Raw genomic sequence first — 16255 nt, forward strand, 5'->3', positions numbered from 1 at the left:
AGATGGGATCAGATTAATCCTGACATTTTGCATACAATGACCTTTGCGCCATTATTATGATTATTTTGTTGTTTATTGACTTTACAGTTGGTAGATCCTAGATTGATTGCAGTAAAACTGAATGTTGAATTACCATTGTGGGCTGTTGTATTGTAATTTCTTGATATATTATGGATATAGGAATCAGTAACATAATAATAATAATAATAATAATAATAATAATAATAATAATAATAATAATTTATATAGGCTAGTTGATTGGAACAATTAATAACATGCAACAAAAACCAAAGAATATATAGGAGTTCAAAAAAACAATAGAACTTGAACGGGTTTTAGAAATGTTTTCCCCCATGCACGCAGTAGATAGTATGACTGACCCCGTCCCAGTCGTGTCCTTACATTACCCCAGCGTAATACTGATCTACAGTCGCGTTTTGAAAAAAGGCCGTAGCCGCTTACTAGCAGGCTTCCGTAGTTGCAGCGGAGGCATATCTAAACAGCAGGAGGAAAATTCGAACGAGAGGTAAAATGCAATCAATACCAAAACAGTCGCCACAAGTAAAGTTAAATATTTAAGATTTGTAATTTATTTATACATGTGGACAATTAGGTGGAACAGATAGTCAGATAAATATGGCATGTATAAGATATTTGATTATTGGTTGATTAAAAGGTGCATGGACGTTGTTTGTACGCAAGTAGGAATGCGTGGTAGCTGACATAAGTATCCATTTTGTGACGTTAGCTAGCAAACAATCTCGTGTGTTCACTTTTCTTTATAGGAAAAGCACGAAGTTGAACATTACCTTCTTTCGTAGCTACTGCTTAGACTAGCCAGTCTTAGCTTGGTGGCTTCAGTAAAGATCGCTCCCCATTCACATGCCCTTATGTACAATACGCCGATTCGAATGTACGAACAGCCAACAGTCTTATTTCTTAGCATGTGCCCATCTCGGATGTAAGACTTGCCGAGTTTTTACGGTTTTTACTAAGTGTGTCTCTCGAAATCCGTTGAGCCTGCATTCACATCGAGTTGGCTAGCTACCACAGACTTTGTAAGCCTTGATCAAAGAGATGGTAAGGAAGGTCGGCCTTCCACCATTTCTTTAAACCCAAAGGATCATTTCAAGTTCCCAAATGAAATGTTGAACTTCTTGTCGCTGACAAGCGGGTATGCTGTACAGATTTGCAAAGTCACTAGAAAAGAGAAACGGCGGCATCTATTGGTCCTTTTAGGTAAATGCAGGGACTGGATGGATGACGTCACATTGGCTCACTTGTCCTTATATTGCATATTTGTAAAAGTAATAATATTAGTATTTAGTCATGTAGTTAATAAATATATATATTAGTGGTTGTCTTTCCATACATTTCAAATGTCACTGCTGAATTTTAACTTATCAGGAAGCACTTGACTTTGGCAACAATTATGATAACAGGTCTAGAATCTGTGCATACTTTGCATTCAACGATTAGTTTAGTTCAGTTGCTGTTCTTCTGGGTTTGAGAGATGTCAAACATTTTGCTAAATGGTGCATTTAAAAAAATGAAATTGTTTTTGTGGGGGCATTTAAAGGTGAAATGATGCTTAGGTGAACAGCCAGGTGCAAAACTCTCCAAGCCTGGTGGCGAGTGTGCATGTCTTCATTGTGCAGAGCTGGTCAGGCCTGATACAGAGAAATGGCGAGCCCAGGTCCTGGACTGCCAGTAATTTGGGTTGTGTTCCATTTGAACTTCTAATTAAATAATTAGATCAGCTGTTTGGTTCAATGAGTTGAGGTGCCTGGGGGTGCTTGACTTTTCATTTTTCAGACTCCGTATGTATAGGCTAATTGAGAGATAAAATGGAACAACAACAAAACAAGACCTATCTGGCATGCCAGGCCATGGGTCACCAGCCACTGCTATGCACTGAATGTCTAATCATCTGTAAACAGTACAGCTGCAGTTTCATCTGAAATGTAGTGGACCCGAAACAATAAACCAAGGAGGCTTTATGCGTTGCCTTATAAACCTCCTTGCAGAAGTGCAGGCCGCCATTGTGCCAAAGCCTCCTGCCCTCGTCGAGGAAGTCCCTGGAGCCTGCCTTTGCTGCTACACGTGTTCTGTTCTCCTCCGACAGAACATCCGTGTGGCTCAATCGGCATAAGGCAAAGGGAACGGAAAAGGAGTCTGAAGGTATTCGGCTGCTTCTCAAATTGGAAGAGCATGCTGCGCTGAGGGGATAGGCATGCAAGTTCAGTTAGGCATTTATAGATGGAACCTAATCCGAAATGGAAGATAAAAATTGCCCGACAGGAATTGTTCATAGTAGAGGAGAAAAATCACTTCTTCCCTTCAAGACCGGCTACCAAGTGGCTCATGACCGTCTGTGAGCCCAGACTGGGCAGCCCAGTTGCCTAGATATTGCAGGGACAAGCATGAGCTGGTTCATTGGATCACTATGGAGTCAACTGGGAGTGGGACACTATAGGCTGTATCCCACCAGAGGCGGGGTTACGTCATTACTTGTCCAGAGTGACTTGCGATGCAAATGCCAGTTCTAACCTCTGGGGTTGAAGTGCGGTAAAACATCTTGGATCGCGTAATATCAAGAAACAGCAAGTTGCAAAAACTGCACACTCGCCAGCAAACTGATCGGAACAGGAGCCCCAAGGTGCGGTCTAAAGCAGTGGGTCTTCAGTCCGTGTGGGAAGATGGCCGCCGTCTCTGCCGTTCTGCCCACCGTGGGCGCAGCTCGTTCCACCACCCAGGGGCCAGGACTGACAGCTGAGCCCAGCCGTCCAGGGCAGGCCCTTGGGCTCGAGTTCATCCAGCGTCCCTCGGTTACCAGTGCATTAGCCCCTCCCCATGACAGGCCAAGCACCTCTGGGCTTCCAGCTGTTGCCAGCAAGAGAAATGCAGGTGCGCCATTTCAGTAAAGCACTTAAACAGAGCCGGGTGAACACGATCCAAACAACAGAAGGAGAATGATGAAGAAGAGAATGATTTGGGATAAGTAATTAATGGAAATGTAATGATTGGGGCTGAGTAATGCGATGTAATGGGGATGCAATGGTTGGGAACGAGGAATGCGGTGGTGAGGTAATGGTGGAGGATGAGTCAGAAAATATAATGAGGTGTAATGGTGGGTAATGAGCAGTGATGATGGAGATGTTACGGTGGGAGATTAGTAATGCAATGGAGACGTAATTGTTGGGGATGAGTGATGTCATGTAATAGAGATGTAATTATCAGGGGTGTATAATGGAGATGTAATGGTTGGGGATGAGTCGTGGAATGCAGGTGTAATCGTTGTGGATGAGTATTTTAAGGGGGATGTAATCGTTGCGGATTAGTGATGTCATGTAATTGAGATGTAATGGTTGGGAATGCGTATTGTCATGTAATGGAGACTTACACCTAATGGTTGGGAATAGTAGTGGAACAGAAATGTAATGGTTAGGGATGAGTAATGTAATGGAGATGTAATGGCTGGGGATAAGTAATGTAGGCTGTAATGTAATAGCTAACATATGTCAAAATTGAGTGAAGTAATTTTAGTGGGAAATGTTGTCAGGAATTTATCCATCAGCTTGAGATGACTGCTGGAGATCGGCCTAATTTGGCTGAACAAGAGAATGTAAGCACTCTAACTGTTTTAATCCATTTTTTTTAACAAATCTGGATTATTTAACATCAAAGAAGTCTATTTAATCGTTTTTCTTTTCCCCCTTCTTTTACAAGAGCATAACAGCTCAAAAATGTCCTTTTGTTTTACATGTGATTTAAACACTTTCTTTAAAAATTATGTTGTATTTCTTTTTTAATAAAAGCTTTGCCTTCCTTTCTGGTGGCACAGTGTGAATTATTTATTTATTTATTTATTTTACAAATTGGCAGAAAGTACTAATACTTAAAATGAATAAATAAAATTAAGTACTTAATAAAATTAAGAGGTTCTTTAGAAAATACATTACTGATGGTTTTCAAAATTATTTTCTCAAAGCTTACAGCCATATCTTTCCTAAGATAAATTTGATTGTAAATGCCCATATTTGTGTGCTGTTTAATTTTACGAATGATTTTAAACGTACCCTCTAGTGATTACTATGTACATTTAAAGTTGTTTCGTTTGTACATTCTTGTTGATGCACTTCTCGAATGTTGACCCGTCGAGTTTGTCGCAGCTACATGTAAGATTGGTATTTTACCCGTCTCTAAAGCGATTCTCCGCGTTCTTTCGTCATAATCAAATACATAGTCAAACTTAAAGGTGGAAAATAAAATCTGAATCTTGTCCTTACCTTAGCGGCAGGTATTTCGGAGATTGCGCGCTTCCATTGATGGTCTTCAGGTGTGTTGTCACGATTACTTTTAAAAGAAAGTGTCGGGCGCTGATGCCTAACGGCGCGAGGAATTAAGTCTTAACCAAGGAGCCAGAGGAAAAAGACACGGGTTTAGAGGACATCGGATGCGCGAAATGGAATGTAGAGGAAAATTTGGAGAAATGGAAGAGATGATGTAGCACCGGCAACAATGAAGGACCAGAGCCTGATAATGTACAAAAGGAAAATTACGAGGGTTCTTGCTGATCGGCTGCCTTACAAACGCATTTGCGGTGTCCTCGGTATCTGCTCTCTCTGGACTCTTCCGTCACTCCATCGCAGCTGCTCCAGCGTTCTCCCATTTCAGTTCACGTGCTTCGCAGGCATGGCAAGACGCATCTACCGGAGCACTGGCCCGCACTGTGGAATTTAATGCACGAGTTTGCATTCATACATGCATACATGTGTGCATATATGCATTTATACATAAATGCATACATAATCAGACATACATGCAGGCATGAACACCAACATGCATACATACATACATGAATAAATGCATAAATATATGAATAAATGCATTCATGAATGTAATAGATGAATAAATGCATACATAATGTACATGCATGCATACATACATAAATGCACAAAGACTGTCCCTAAATTTGCTTCTTTTGAGCTGAAGCAGTTGAATACCTGGGCTTTCAGAGTCTCCTAGTGAGTTGGGTAATGCAGGGAATGTGAAAATAATCCTCATTAAAGTCATCGATCACTGCCAAGCACATTTTTTCCTGCTTAATATCTACTGGGCCATTGTCACCCAAGTGTTGTAAACCAGAGATTTTTAGGATTATGTGAATATCCTCTAAAACTCTGTGTAAAAATATAAGGGGGGGGTTTCGAACCTAAGTCACAGTTCTAGAACTCCCATTGTATTCAGTTGCCAGTAGTGATTGATCAGGATTATAATGTTCCGTTAAGAACATTGTCATCACATATTTGTGATCTTACAACTTAAAGGGTTAATATGTGGAAGGGCTGGGGTGAGTGGGAGAACATCTCCTCTCTCAGGCTGTCTTTTTTTGGGTTTGACCTTCCACTGTCCCTCACAAACACATACTGTGTGTTGTTGCCGCAGCAGTGTGGGGACCCTTGCTTTCAACTGTCCCTCACCCGCTGCAGCTCTTCTTTTTGCCACAATCTGAACATACATACATACATGAATAAATGCATATAGACGTGTGCATAAATATGGTGCTTTTGGTCTGCTAAAAGAGGGGGATATGTATATAAATGCCTGCAATTCCTATATGGTTCACCTGATATGGATGCAAATGCCAAAATTAAAGCTGACAGTTTGCACTTTAACCTCCTATTCATGGTTTCATCTCAGACCCGGTGTGCTGGAGTACTCAGGCAAAAGAACAAACATTGTGTCACAAATACCCACCGACTGCACTGTAGATGAAGAATTCCATGGCTACACTCATATTTGCATATGAATAAATACACCTACACTATATGACCAATAGTACCCGGACACCCCCTGGTCTGGGGCTGGTTTTCACAGTTTCAGAGTTTCCAGCAGTTTGGGGAAGGCCCTTGTCTGTTTCAGCATGACAATGCTCCCTGGCATGCAGCGAGGTCGATATAAAAATGGTTTTGTCGAGAACGGTGTGGGAGAACTTGACTGGCCTGCACAGAGCCCTGACCTCAACCCCATCAAACACCTTTGGGATCGATCGGAAGACCAACTGCAAGCCAGGCCTAATCGCCCAATCAGTGCCTGACCTCACTAATGCTCTTTGGGCTGGAAGGAAGCAAATCCCTGCAGCAATTCTCCAACATTTAGTATAAGCCTTCCCATAAGCGTGGAGGTTGTTATAGCAGCAAGGGTGGACCAACGCCATATTAATGCCGATAATTTTGGATAAGATGTTGGATGTCAGGTGTCCACATACACTACATGTTCAAAAGTATCTTCATGGCTTGGATTCAACAAGGTGCTGGAAACATTCCCTAGGGATATTGGTCCATACTGACTCATGGATTGGTTCATGGATTACTGCTGCTTACGCCAAATTCTGACCCTACCATATGCATGTTGCAGCAATGGATCAGTCAGACCTGCAGCCATTTTTCCATTCTTTGGTCATCCAGTTTTGGTGATCACATGCCTTCTCTTCTTACTGGTCTTAGTCAACAGAAATGAAGCCCAGCATGTTTTTCTGCTGCTGTTACCCATCTGCTTCAAGGTGTCTTGCCTTGTGCATTCAGAGATGCCCTTCTGTACACCACTGTTGTAAACAGCTATTATTTGAGCGTGTGTGTCCTTTCTGTTAACTTGAACAGGTCTGCCCATTCTCCTCTGACTCCTCTCATTAAAAAGGTTTTGGCCCACAGAACTGCCATGCACTGGATGTTTTTTTTTTTGTTGTTGTTTGTCACTCCATTCTCTGTAAACTCTAGAGACGGTACTGTGTGAAAATCCTAAGAGGTAAGCTGTTTCTGAGATGCTAAAACCACCATGTCTGGCACCAACAATCATACCATGGTCAAAGTCACTGAGTTCACGCATCTTGCCCATTCTAATGTTTGGTCAAAGAACAAATAAACCTATTCACCATATCTGCATTCTTTATATATTCATGTAGGCCTATGTGAGACCACAGGTGCGATTTCCCCTTCCCCCCATACATTTTTTGAAATTGTAGAAAGGGACCCAAGACAGAATGTTATGGATTTGCGATAAATATTAAACAGTTCTTCCTCTCTTTGTTTAAAAACATGATATGGCTTATACAATATGTATTATAAAGCTGACGTTACACATCTCTTGCAGTTTACCATATTTTATTTCACCCGAATGACAGCATTTGAAATATTTATGTCCAAGATGGACAAGTCTTCTATTTCATTCATCTGAACGTACTGTGTAATGTGCAACTGCTCAGTTGATTTCTGTTGTAACGCACGTGTGTGCAGTGAAACAACGCCTGCACCCGGAAATACTTTTTCTTCCTGTTTCCAAATGCAGGTGACCACAATTGAAAACGTCCGGAACGGGGAAGCAGCCATTTATTTCGGTGCGTGACGAGGTAAGATATTGAAATCGGCGTAAAAATATCGGCGCTCTTAAACAAACAAACATTGACACCAAGTGAATTAAAACGCTTTGCAAATGTCATACCGACGTCAGACAACTTAAAGAAACTTTACCTTAACTTAAAATGGGACGTGTGTTCATTGCAACATTGTACCAGAAGATTTTCGGATTCCATGAGAGATGTCCGTATAAACGCGGCTCAGATATATTTTTTAAACTGACGATGCGGATAAATGTTAGCGAATAGTCAACTGCTGCATCTGATTCATTTAGTTCCCTCTTTTTCAATGCGACTCAAAGCTTTAATTAGACAGTGCAAAAAGCGACAGCGCATTGGTCTGGCTCGCTAGCTATACGTTTTTTTTTAAACGTGTAGCCTCACGTTAAGAAAGTCCTGTGAGTTGATCCATTGGCTGTGTGTTTGCTGTAATTAATTTGCCTTTAGACAAACTTTTCGTGGGACGTTATTTTCCATTCGTTTCAAAGAAGTCATGAAAAATCACATTCTGCTGTGCCTTTTTTGCTGCTCGTTAAGCTGTATATAATATTCGGTATTAATTGCGACGTTACACCCGCAAAAACCTTTGCAGGTTTTTTTGTGCTTTGAACCCCGGACCATAAGTAACGATTCACATTTGATAGTTATTCGTTTTTTTCTGTGAAACAGGACCGCCGCTTGCTAATTATAGGCGTATAGGTGACCGCCACTGACACAATAACCTCAAGACCTTTTCCATTTTCAGCGATGGTGACCATAACATTTTATACCGCGTAATCAGTCAGGAACGTTGCCTGGAATTTGGTTTATTTATTATTATTTTAAGATCAAGCATTGCCTTTCACAAATTTCTTATGCCATTCTCGCAACATTCCTTGCCTTGATAAAATGTTATGTGAAATCATAGCAAGTCGGCGGCAAGGCTGTTAACGTAATTCTTTGTAAACCGTTTACTAATTGCCTACCTGAGAAATTACGTGGGTGTTCACCTGTTCGTGATTATGCTGTTTTCTGTTTAAAAGAAGGGTTTGGTGTAATGGCGCAATTACTGGTCACAGTCTGCTGAGGCAGGAAGGGTTTTTGGCATTTTTATTTTTTGCGATACTCAAGCCCTTTCGATACGTAAGGTTTGAATCACTTTGCTTTACTTGAAAAGCAAGTTCACTAAGTTCCTTGAAAAGTAGTTCTGGGACTAAAAGTTCCGGGTAATTTTGGTGGAAACGCGGCTTAAAATTCCGTTTTCTTCGGCAAGTCGGTATAAATAACAGCTGATGGGCAGACAAAACACGCGCACTATTCAACTTACCGCAGTAACAGGGTGCAATATGGCATGGAAGCCAGGAATTTCATGATATTTTTATCCATTTCTTGAAGAGTGGAATTTTTGGTGAAGTAAAGCCCAGTTAAACTCAATTTTTTCTAAAATATTAGCTGTGGGTTTTCCCCTCCTTTCCCTGTTTTTGTTCTGTTCAAAGAAAACCGTGTTATTAGAATGATTAACGCCTGTTACCTTATGCGCATGAACACCTAATGTTCCTTTCATCTCACCGGTATATTATGTTTATTTGTAATTGTAAAAGTGATGAGGCAGTATTGCTTTTGCTGCATAACCTGCTGCATAACCAAGTTCATCTGTAATTTTTACACACTATTGCTTCTTTTTTTGGGGGGTGGGGGGGGGGGGGGGCGCAAAATAAAATCATCACTGTAGTGGATGGTCGGCTCTCAGGGTACAGACATTTGTAACCTGTTCCTCAGCTCCTGTTGAAATGGTTGAGGACCTCAGATCAGCGCATGAGAGGGCTAAAATCATATATATCCATAACTTGATGACTGGGCCCCCATTGCACCATTGCATCAGTCCCTCTCTGCCCCTCCCCCAGGTGCAGGATGGAGGAACAGAAGGAGGTCCTTAACAGGCTGCAGAGGTCCTTTCACTCGGGGGTCCCCCTCCCGGAGCAGTTTCGCCTGGCACAGCTGGATGCGCTCCTGAAGCTCATGACAGAGAACGAGGATCAGATCCTGGCCGCGCTGCACCAGGACCTCAACAAGGTAGGCACCGCTCCGCCCTGTCCTGCCCTGCCCTGTCCTGCTCCACTCCAGCCTGCCCTACCCTGCCCCGCTCCAGCCTGCCCTGCCCTGTCCTTCTCCAGGCTGCCCTGCCCTGCCCTGCCCCTGCCTGGCCTGCCCTGCCCCGCTCTAGCCTGCCCTGCCCCGCTCCAGCCTGCCCTGCCCTGCCCTGTCCTTCTCCAGGCTGCCCTGCCCTGCCCTGCCCCTGCCTGGCCTGCCCTGCCCCGCTCTAGCCTGCCCTGCCCTGCCCTGTCCTGCCCTGCCCCGCTCCAGCCTGCCCTGTCCTGCCCTGTCCTGCCCTGCCCCGCTCCAGCCTGGCCTGCCCTGTCTGCTCCACACCAGCTTGCCCTGCTCCATCCTGCCCTGCCCCACGCCACTCCGCTCCAGACATGCACTACATCCTAGACGTGGGCTGCAGAAGTTCTGATGTTTACTGTTCACTCTGCAATTTCCATCCTTCTTTTTTCACACTTCTCATTCAGCGTTGCATTACTTAACATTTCTGGGGGGAAATGTCTGGCATGTTTTTAAATTGTGGCATATCCAAACACTTCCCTTAATATTTAATATTTGTTTTTTTAATCTCTGTGACTGCTCCCCCCCCCACCCCTTCATTGTTCTCCCTTAGCCGAAGTTTGAGGCTGTTCTGTCTGATATTGAAATGGTGACAAATGAGATCTGCTTTGCCATAAATAACCTGCACACCTGGATGCAGCCAGAATACGTGTCAAAAAACCTGGTAAGGCGTCTCTGCGTTCTCTACGAGTTGAGTTTTTTTCCTTAAGTTTTACTACAGGTCTTCAGAAAGCACACACACACACACACACACACACACACACACACACAAACTGCCCAAACTGCTCCGTCAAGGACGTTACTCAATATCATCTGACTATTCTGGAGACATTCCAAGCCTGATGACTTGTGATGCTAATGCACTGCCACTGTTAAAAAAAGATCTCGGTATGCATCACTGTGTGCTGTTTTGTACAGAAGGCATTTCCCCAGAGTGACTTCCCTCCTGCACCTCTTTCTTTGTCAGGCCACAAAGATGGATGATTGTTTTATTCGGAGAGAGCCCCTGGGTGTGGTTTTGATCATCGGGGCATGGAATTACCCTGTCCAAGTCACCTTGTCACCCCTGGTTGGGGCGATAGCTGCTGGTAAGCATTTGCGTGTGTCCGCCATTTTGTGAGACTGCCTGAATTAACGACTGCAAGATTTCAACCCGCTGCGCTGTCGTTGACCAGGAAACTGTGCCCTTCTCAAGCCTTCCGAAATCAGCCAGGCAACAGAGAAGCTCCTGGCCGAGCTCATCCCGAAGTACCTGTCTCAGGTGTGTGCGTGTGCGTGTGCGTGTGCGTGTGCGTGTGCGTGTGCGTGTGCGTGTGCGTGTGCGTGTGCGTGTGCGTGTGCGTGTGCGTGTGCGTGTGCGTACATGCACGTACGTGTGTGCCAGTGCATGCGTGCTCTGCATTCTGTCATTTGGCATTTGGCTCTGGTATGTGTCACTGAACACCTGTTTCTTCACCGCTGCCTGTGTGTGACCTGTATGTGACCTGACCTTTAACCCTGATGGCAGTTGAGGCCTGAGGTAACGGCGGCTGTGTGCTGTTGCAGGAGTGCTACGCGGTGGTGTGCGGGGGAGCTGAAGAGACGAAGAAGCTGCTGGAGAATCGATTCGATCACATCTTCTACACGGGTGTGTGCTGTGTGAGGGTCCACTAACGCCAGCTGTCCTCCAGCTGCTTCTGAGGAAGCAGGTTCCACGTGTGTTAACAGATTGTTCATTCTGAGTAATGCTTTCCTCTTGTTTTCCTGCTCTCCCATCTTCCTCCTCCCCACCTCCTTCCCTCCTGTCTCTCCTCATTCTTCCTCTCTTCCTTCTCCTGTCCCTTCTTTTCCTCACCCTTCCCTCTTCTTCTCCCTCCTTTACTATGTCTGTATGTCTTCCTTTTGTTCTCCCTCCCTCCACTCTCCCCCTCCAACTGTGGTCTTCCTGCCTCTCTCTCTCTCTCTCCCTCCTCTCCCCCTTCTGTCTCTCCCTTCTCTGTCTCCCTCTAACGTCCCTCTCAGGATCTCAGCCCGTGGCTCGTAGCATCCTGCAGGCAGCAGCGGTGCACCTGACCCCGGTCACCCTGGAGCTGGGGGGGAAGTGCCCCTGCCTCATCTACGGAAACCTGGACATCAAGGCTGCCGCCAAGAGGCTGGTCTGGGCCAAATTCTTCAACGCGGGACAGAGCTGCGTGGCCCCCGACTACGTCCTCTGCACCCCACAGATGCGGGACGACCTCATCCCGGCCATCCGGGACACCCTGGAGAGCTTCTACACTTCCGAGCCCCAGAAGTGTCCGGACATGGCCCGCATAGTCACGGACAGGCACTGGAACAGGCTGACCGAAATGCTGCGCAAGTCGGCCGGGAAGGTGGTGATGGGGGGGGGGAGCGACCAGCAGGACAGATACATCGGTGAGCAGCATTTTGCGTTTGTGCTTTTTTTTTTTTTAAACACAGAACTTCTGCCTTCTGGAAAATAAAAGGGCTCAGCCTGAAGTCAGACTTTGGCGGGCGGGATGTGGGGACGGTTGGTGTGGTATGAGGGGTGGGTCCTGGGGGCAGTTGTCCTGTACGAGTCTCCTCTGGTTTTTTTCGGCAGCCCCTACGGTGCTGGTGGATGTCCAGGAGAGCGATGTGCTCATGGACGAGGAGATCTTCGGCCCCATTATGCCAATCCTCACCATCGAGACCCTGGAAGAAGGGATCGATTTCGTAAACCGCAGAGAGAAGCCACTGGCCCTGTATGTCTTTTCTGATGATTCAAAGGCAAGTACGCTCCCCTCCCACACTGGAGCAGTAGCATCTGCTGCGTTCTGCCATTTTATTTTTATATTTTTCTTAATTTCATCTAAAAACATTCTTTTGACTTCATTTCTTCATTGTCATGTTGCATTTTATTGATTCATAAAAAGCACCGTAAATTATAATGTGTCGCACAAGCTATTGGGTCAAGGCAGAATGACTGGCCGACTGGCCGGTCCTTGTGTCCTCTTCAGGGGATGTAGATGGTAGATCTGCTGGCCCTCCGGTTGCTGGGTGCGCTGGAGATTCAGTACTGTTCGTGCCGAAAATACGCAGTAAACCAGCAATATGGAGCAAGTCGATATGAAAATCACATTAGGGCCTAAGTGAGGCGTGAGGAGCAAAGCAGTATCTGATCGGATGTCGGTGCCGAACTCTGTAATTGCAACAAATAATGGATAGTGTATTGCCTCACACAGTGCTATTTTCCTCTTAAAGTAAATGCCAAATCTTGTTTGGCGCATAAATATTTAGAAGTTAAGTGTGTGATTTGCAAGCTACTTTCGGCATGATCTAGCCTGTTGGCTCATTGCTTGAATGCAAGTCAATATGCACCTGTCCCTACGACAATGCTAATTATGATAAATAATGAGTATCAGTTTTCTGTAGTAATCATACGTTTTGTTCAGTTCCTTATACCCATGTGACTCTGGCATGACCTGAGGCTGTCTAGTATAAACTCCACCCACTGAGAGCACATTTGGTGTATGCCTGGCACACTCAGTCATTTCTCAGCTGACAGCTGTCCTCCTGAGTGTGGCTAAGAGGGGTCCACAACCCTAGTCCTGGACAGTCTGAGAAAAGCTGCAAGAAATTAAGACCAGTGTAACTAGTGGAGGTGAGCTAATGGTGTAATCAGCTGCTTTAATTAATCAAATTAGCGCTGAGTAATAATGAAAACCAGCAGCGCCCTGCGGCTCTCCAGGACCACGGCTGCAGACCCATGGGACAGCGTGATCAGAACATGGAAATGGGCAGTTACTGAATAACGGCCAATCACTGAGCAGGCCAGTTCATCCTCAGCCAGTGAAAACTGAAAATCGTGGCATATACTGATAGCCTGTGAAAATGCAATTTGCCTGTTACACTAAACCAAGTTGCATTTGCCTGTTAGCATTAATCTGAAATATTCACGCTCAAAAAGTGAGCAAGGGAATGAAGTGACATTTTGCGCAATGTTGTTTTTTTGCTTTCAGGTGGTTACCACTGTTTTGGAGCAGACCAGCAGTGGCGGTTTCTGCTCAAATGATGGCATAGTCCACATGACGCTGCAGAGCCTGCCCTTCGGCGGAGTGGGTGAGTGTGTGTGCGTGTGTGCTCGTGCGTGCGTGTGCATATGGTTGGGTGTGTGCATGCCTGGGTCTGTCTCGTGTTTTATATATCACAATATAGCAAGTGAGGAGTGGCCACATTGTTGTTGTGCTGTAATGTCACAAGTGGCAGGTTATCTCTGGCCACGCCTCCTTATCTTCCCCGGGCCCAACTAAGGAATTCCATTTGAACAGAAGTTCTGCTGATGGAACAGTAAGGCTTGTTGGTTCCAGTACTGGCTAACACTCAGTGATATCCTTGGCCACACTTGGCAGGACTGGAAAAACAACTTGCAGCTATGAACCTCCCAGCCTGTTCAATCCCTCTCTATTCAGCATTATTTGGGTGTGGGTTACCCAAGCTGAGCCATATATCCCAGGTCCACTTGGATTTTGTCAACGTTTCGAAATGTTTCTCGTGTCATGATGACTCGTACTCAGGTCTGTACATGTAGAGAATGCTCGCCCATTACTGTCTTCCATCTCTCCTTCCTTCGCTCTCTGTCTCTCCCCCTCGGTCCCAGGGGCCAGCGGGATGGGCAGCTACCACGGGCACTGGGGGTTCGAGACGTTCAGCCACAGGCGGGGTTGCATGATGCGGAGCTGGGTACTGGAGCCCATCAACGTGCTCCGCTACCCCCCCTACCAGGAGAGCAGCCTGGGCTGGCTGCGCTGGGCCACCACCGTGAAGAAGAAAGGATGGGGGTGTGCAGTCATGTGATTTCACCCCCCCCCCCCCCCCAATATCCCATCAGTCCCAGTCCCTACTGCTACGTTTAATTTCCTTATTTCTCTGGCTGATGTGGTGTTAGGCCACGTGCTCTCGCTCACCACAGCCTGAATTTCCCAGCTAATCCTAAAGGGTTAAATTGTGCTTACATATACAAGTTTGGGGTTTTTTTTTTCTTTCCTTTGGGAAGTGGGACATAATGCAACTGCCAAATGATTTAACAATTTCCTACTTCTTTGTGTGTGAGCAATGGGTCGCCCAACCAACTCCATATTCTTTATGCCCCTGAATGCTTGGATTGAAGACCTCTTCAGTCTGTCCATTCAGTCTGTCTCCACTGAAGGGCTGGGCTTCACTGCTCTGCGCTCGCCTCTGATTGGCCCTCGCATAGGGTTGGCTGCACACTGAAGTGTTAGGGTGAAGGGTGGGTGAGGAAGATAACTTGCCTGTAAAGTGAGGGGTTTACCAGTGAGGTTTTCTTTTTTGATGTCTCTGTAGTGGAAGATTGTTACGCTAGTTTTAAATGAATATCTCCTGACCATACTTTTCGGAGTCTCCTTGCACGTCTTGGCAACCTTAACTGCGTTTAGGACTTGCAACCTGTCTTTTTTTTTTTTTTTTTTTACGTGTGCCACCAAGAAAATATTGAAACTGGCGTTTATTCATGAAGAAACAAGTGCTTTGAACTTTAATATTGTGTGTGAAAATGCTGTGTGGTATGGTGTGGTGTGGTGGTTGTAATATTGGCAATGCCAGTAGTAGTTCACAAGTTTGAACTACAAATCCCCCAGTCAATATGTCTGAGTGAAGTGGTATGAACAGCAGGTTTGTACAGATCCAGTGAACATCGCTTCATGTGATGTGTATACACCTGATAACTCGTTGGGAGCCAGTTAACTCCAGTCGTGTTTTTGTGATCTTTATATTTTGTCTGTTGTAAATAAAAACTGAATTTTAACTAATAAAACACTATTGATCAATACGTTGGTGTATACTGCATGCTTTCCACACACTTGTGTTCCCAGGCCCCTTGTCGCACAGCAGATTACTGTTGTGGGAAGTTTCACTTGGTCTTCGGTCTCGTTTGTTTTGCACCTTGTTTTTTCCCTGGTAAGCAGTGCCAGACCTAGACCAACCTTCTGTGGTTCTTTCTCAGTCTTTGTTTTCGATTTACCCAGACAGATTTTATGTGCAGTAAATGTTTTTCATATTTCTAGAAGTTTCCAGCTAGCCAGCTTTACGGTATAGGGGTATAGGGGCATTGAGCCATCGCTCCTTAAAGGGAGGACATGCATTCCTTGTAACTCCAAAAAGCAGTGAGGTTATGTACTGGAACAGATTCATTTTATAACGTTTTCACTGGTGCTGGTTCTTTCCTTCTTGATTTTCATGTTGTGCAAGGTCTTCACTCCCAAGGATGCGAGCAGTCATGCTGATGTAGGAAAGCCCTGCTATAATGCCCTTGAGTACAGTGGCCTTGAGGTTACGTGCACCATGGGAAATGGTTCAAACCGAAAATAAGAATTTTAATTATTTTTGAAGAATGATGGAGTAATGTACACACACAACCTCTGGAGGCGTAACATCACCACACAAGCTGCTTGACGTAATTTCTTCAGACCATGAACCCTGAATACCCCCATACCAGTCCATGTAAAGCTGATCGTTCTTCAAACTTGATTTAATGGCCAAAACATCCTTCAAACATCGAAACTACCCAAAAGGAAAATACCGCAGAAGGTGAGCAACTACTTTAAAGGCTTTGCTGAAGCATCAGGCTCTGAGCTGGATCATCTCTGAGAAACGTAAGTTATGGTCTCTACACAGTGGATACGATCATTTGAAACACTGAAAACAATATGTAAAGCGTTG

General features: G+C 45.0%; 1 protein-coding gene across 3 annotated transcripts; it reads left to right on the forward strand.

Moving 5' to 3' along the window:
• Nucleotides 1–460: 460 nt before the first annotated feature.
• On the forward strand, nt 461–15365 carry aldh3b1 (aldehyde dehydrogenase 3 family, member B1). Of its 3 annotated transcripts, XM_035397873.1 has the most exons (11): nt 461–526; nt 7348–7408; nt 9298–9466; nt 10113–10223; nt 10527–10647; nt 10735–10820; nt 11105–11186; nt 11561–11953; nt 12141–12307; nt 13540–13639; nt 14178–15365. In XM_035397873.1, exons 3-11 carry the CDS (start codon nt 9305–9307, stop codon nt 14372–14374), a joined length of 1419 nt encoding a protein of 472 aa, XP_035253764.1. In that variant the 5' UTR covers nt 461–526; nt 7348–7408; nt 9298–9304; the 3' UTR covers nt 14375–15365. The 3 variants fall into 3 exon arrangements, with proteins under 3 accessions (XP_035253764.1, XP_035253765.1, XP_035253766.1); XM_035397874.1 differs by lacking the exons at nt 461–526; nt 7348–7408 and adding an exon at nt 8444–8536; XM_035397875.1 differs by lacking the exons at nt 461–526; nt 7348–7408 and adding an exon at nt 8518–8541.
• Nucleotides 15366–16255: the final 890 nt, after the last annotated feature.

The sequence above is a fragment of the Anguilla anguilla genome, chromosome 17 (genome assembly GCF_013347855.1).
Source record: "Anguilla anguilla isolate fAngAng1 chromosome 17, fAngAng1.pri, whole genome shotgun sequence".
NCBI classification, from domain to species: Eukaryota; Metazoa; Chordata; class Actinopteri; order Anguilliformes; family Anguillidae; genus Anguilla; species Anguilla anguilla.

What these genes read in the sequence shown, in the direction of transcription:
- aldh3b1 (XM_035397873.1), top strand. Translation starts at nt 9,305, where the DNA reads ATGGAGGAACAGAAGGAGGTCCTTAACAGGCTGCAGAGGTCCTTTCAC. An exon ending in GGTTGGGGCGATAGCTGCTG is followed by an intron (nt 10,648 to 10,734) that starts GTAAGCATTTGC and finishes GTCGTTGACCAG; the next exon opens with GAAACTGTGCCCTTCTCAAG. An exon ending in TCTTTTCTGATGATTCAAAG is followed by an intron (nt 12,308 to 13,539) that starts GCAAGTACGCTC and finishes TTTTGCTTTCAG; the next exon opens with GTGGTTACCACTGTTTTGGA.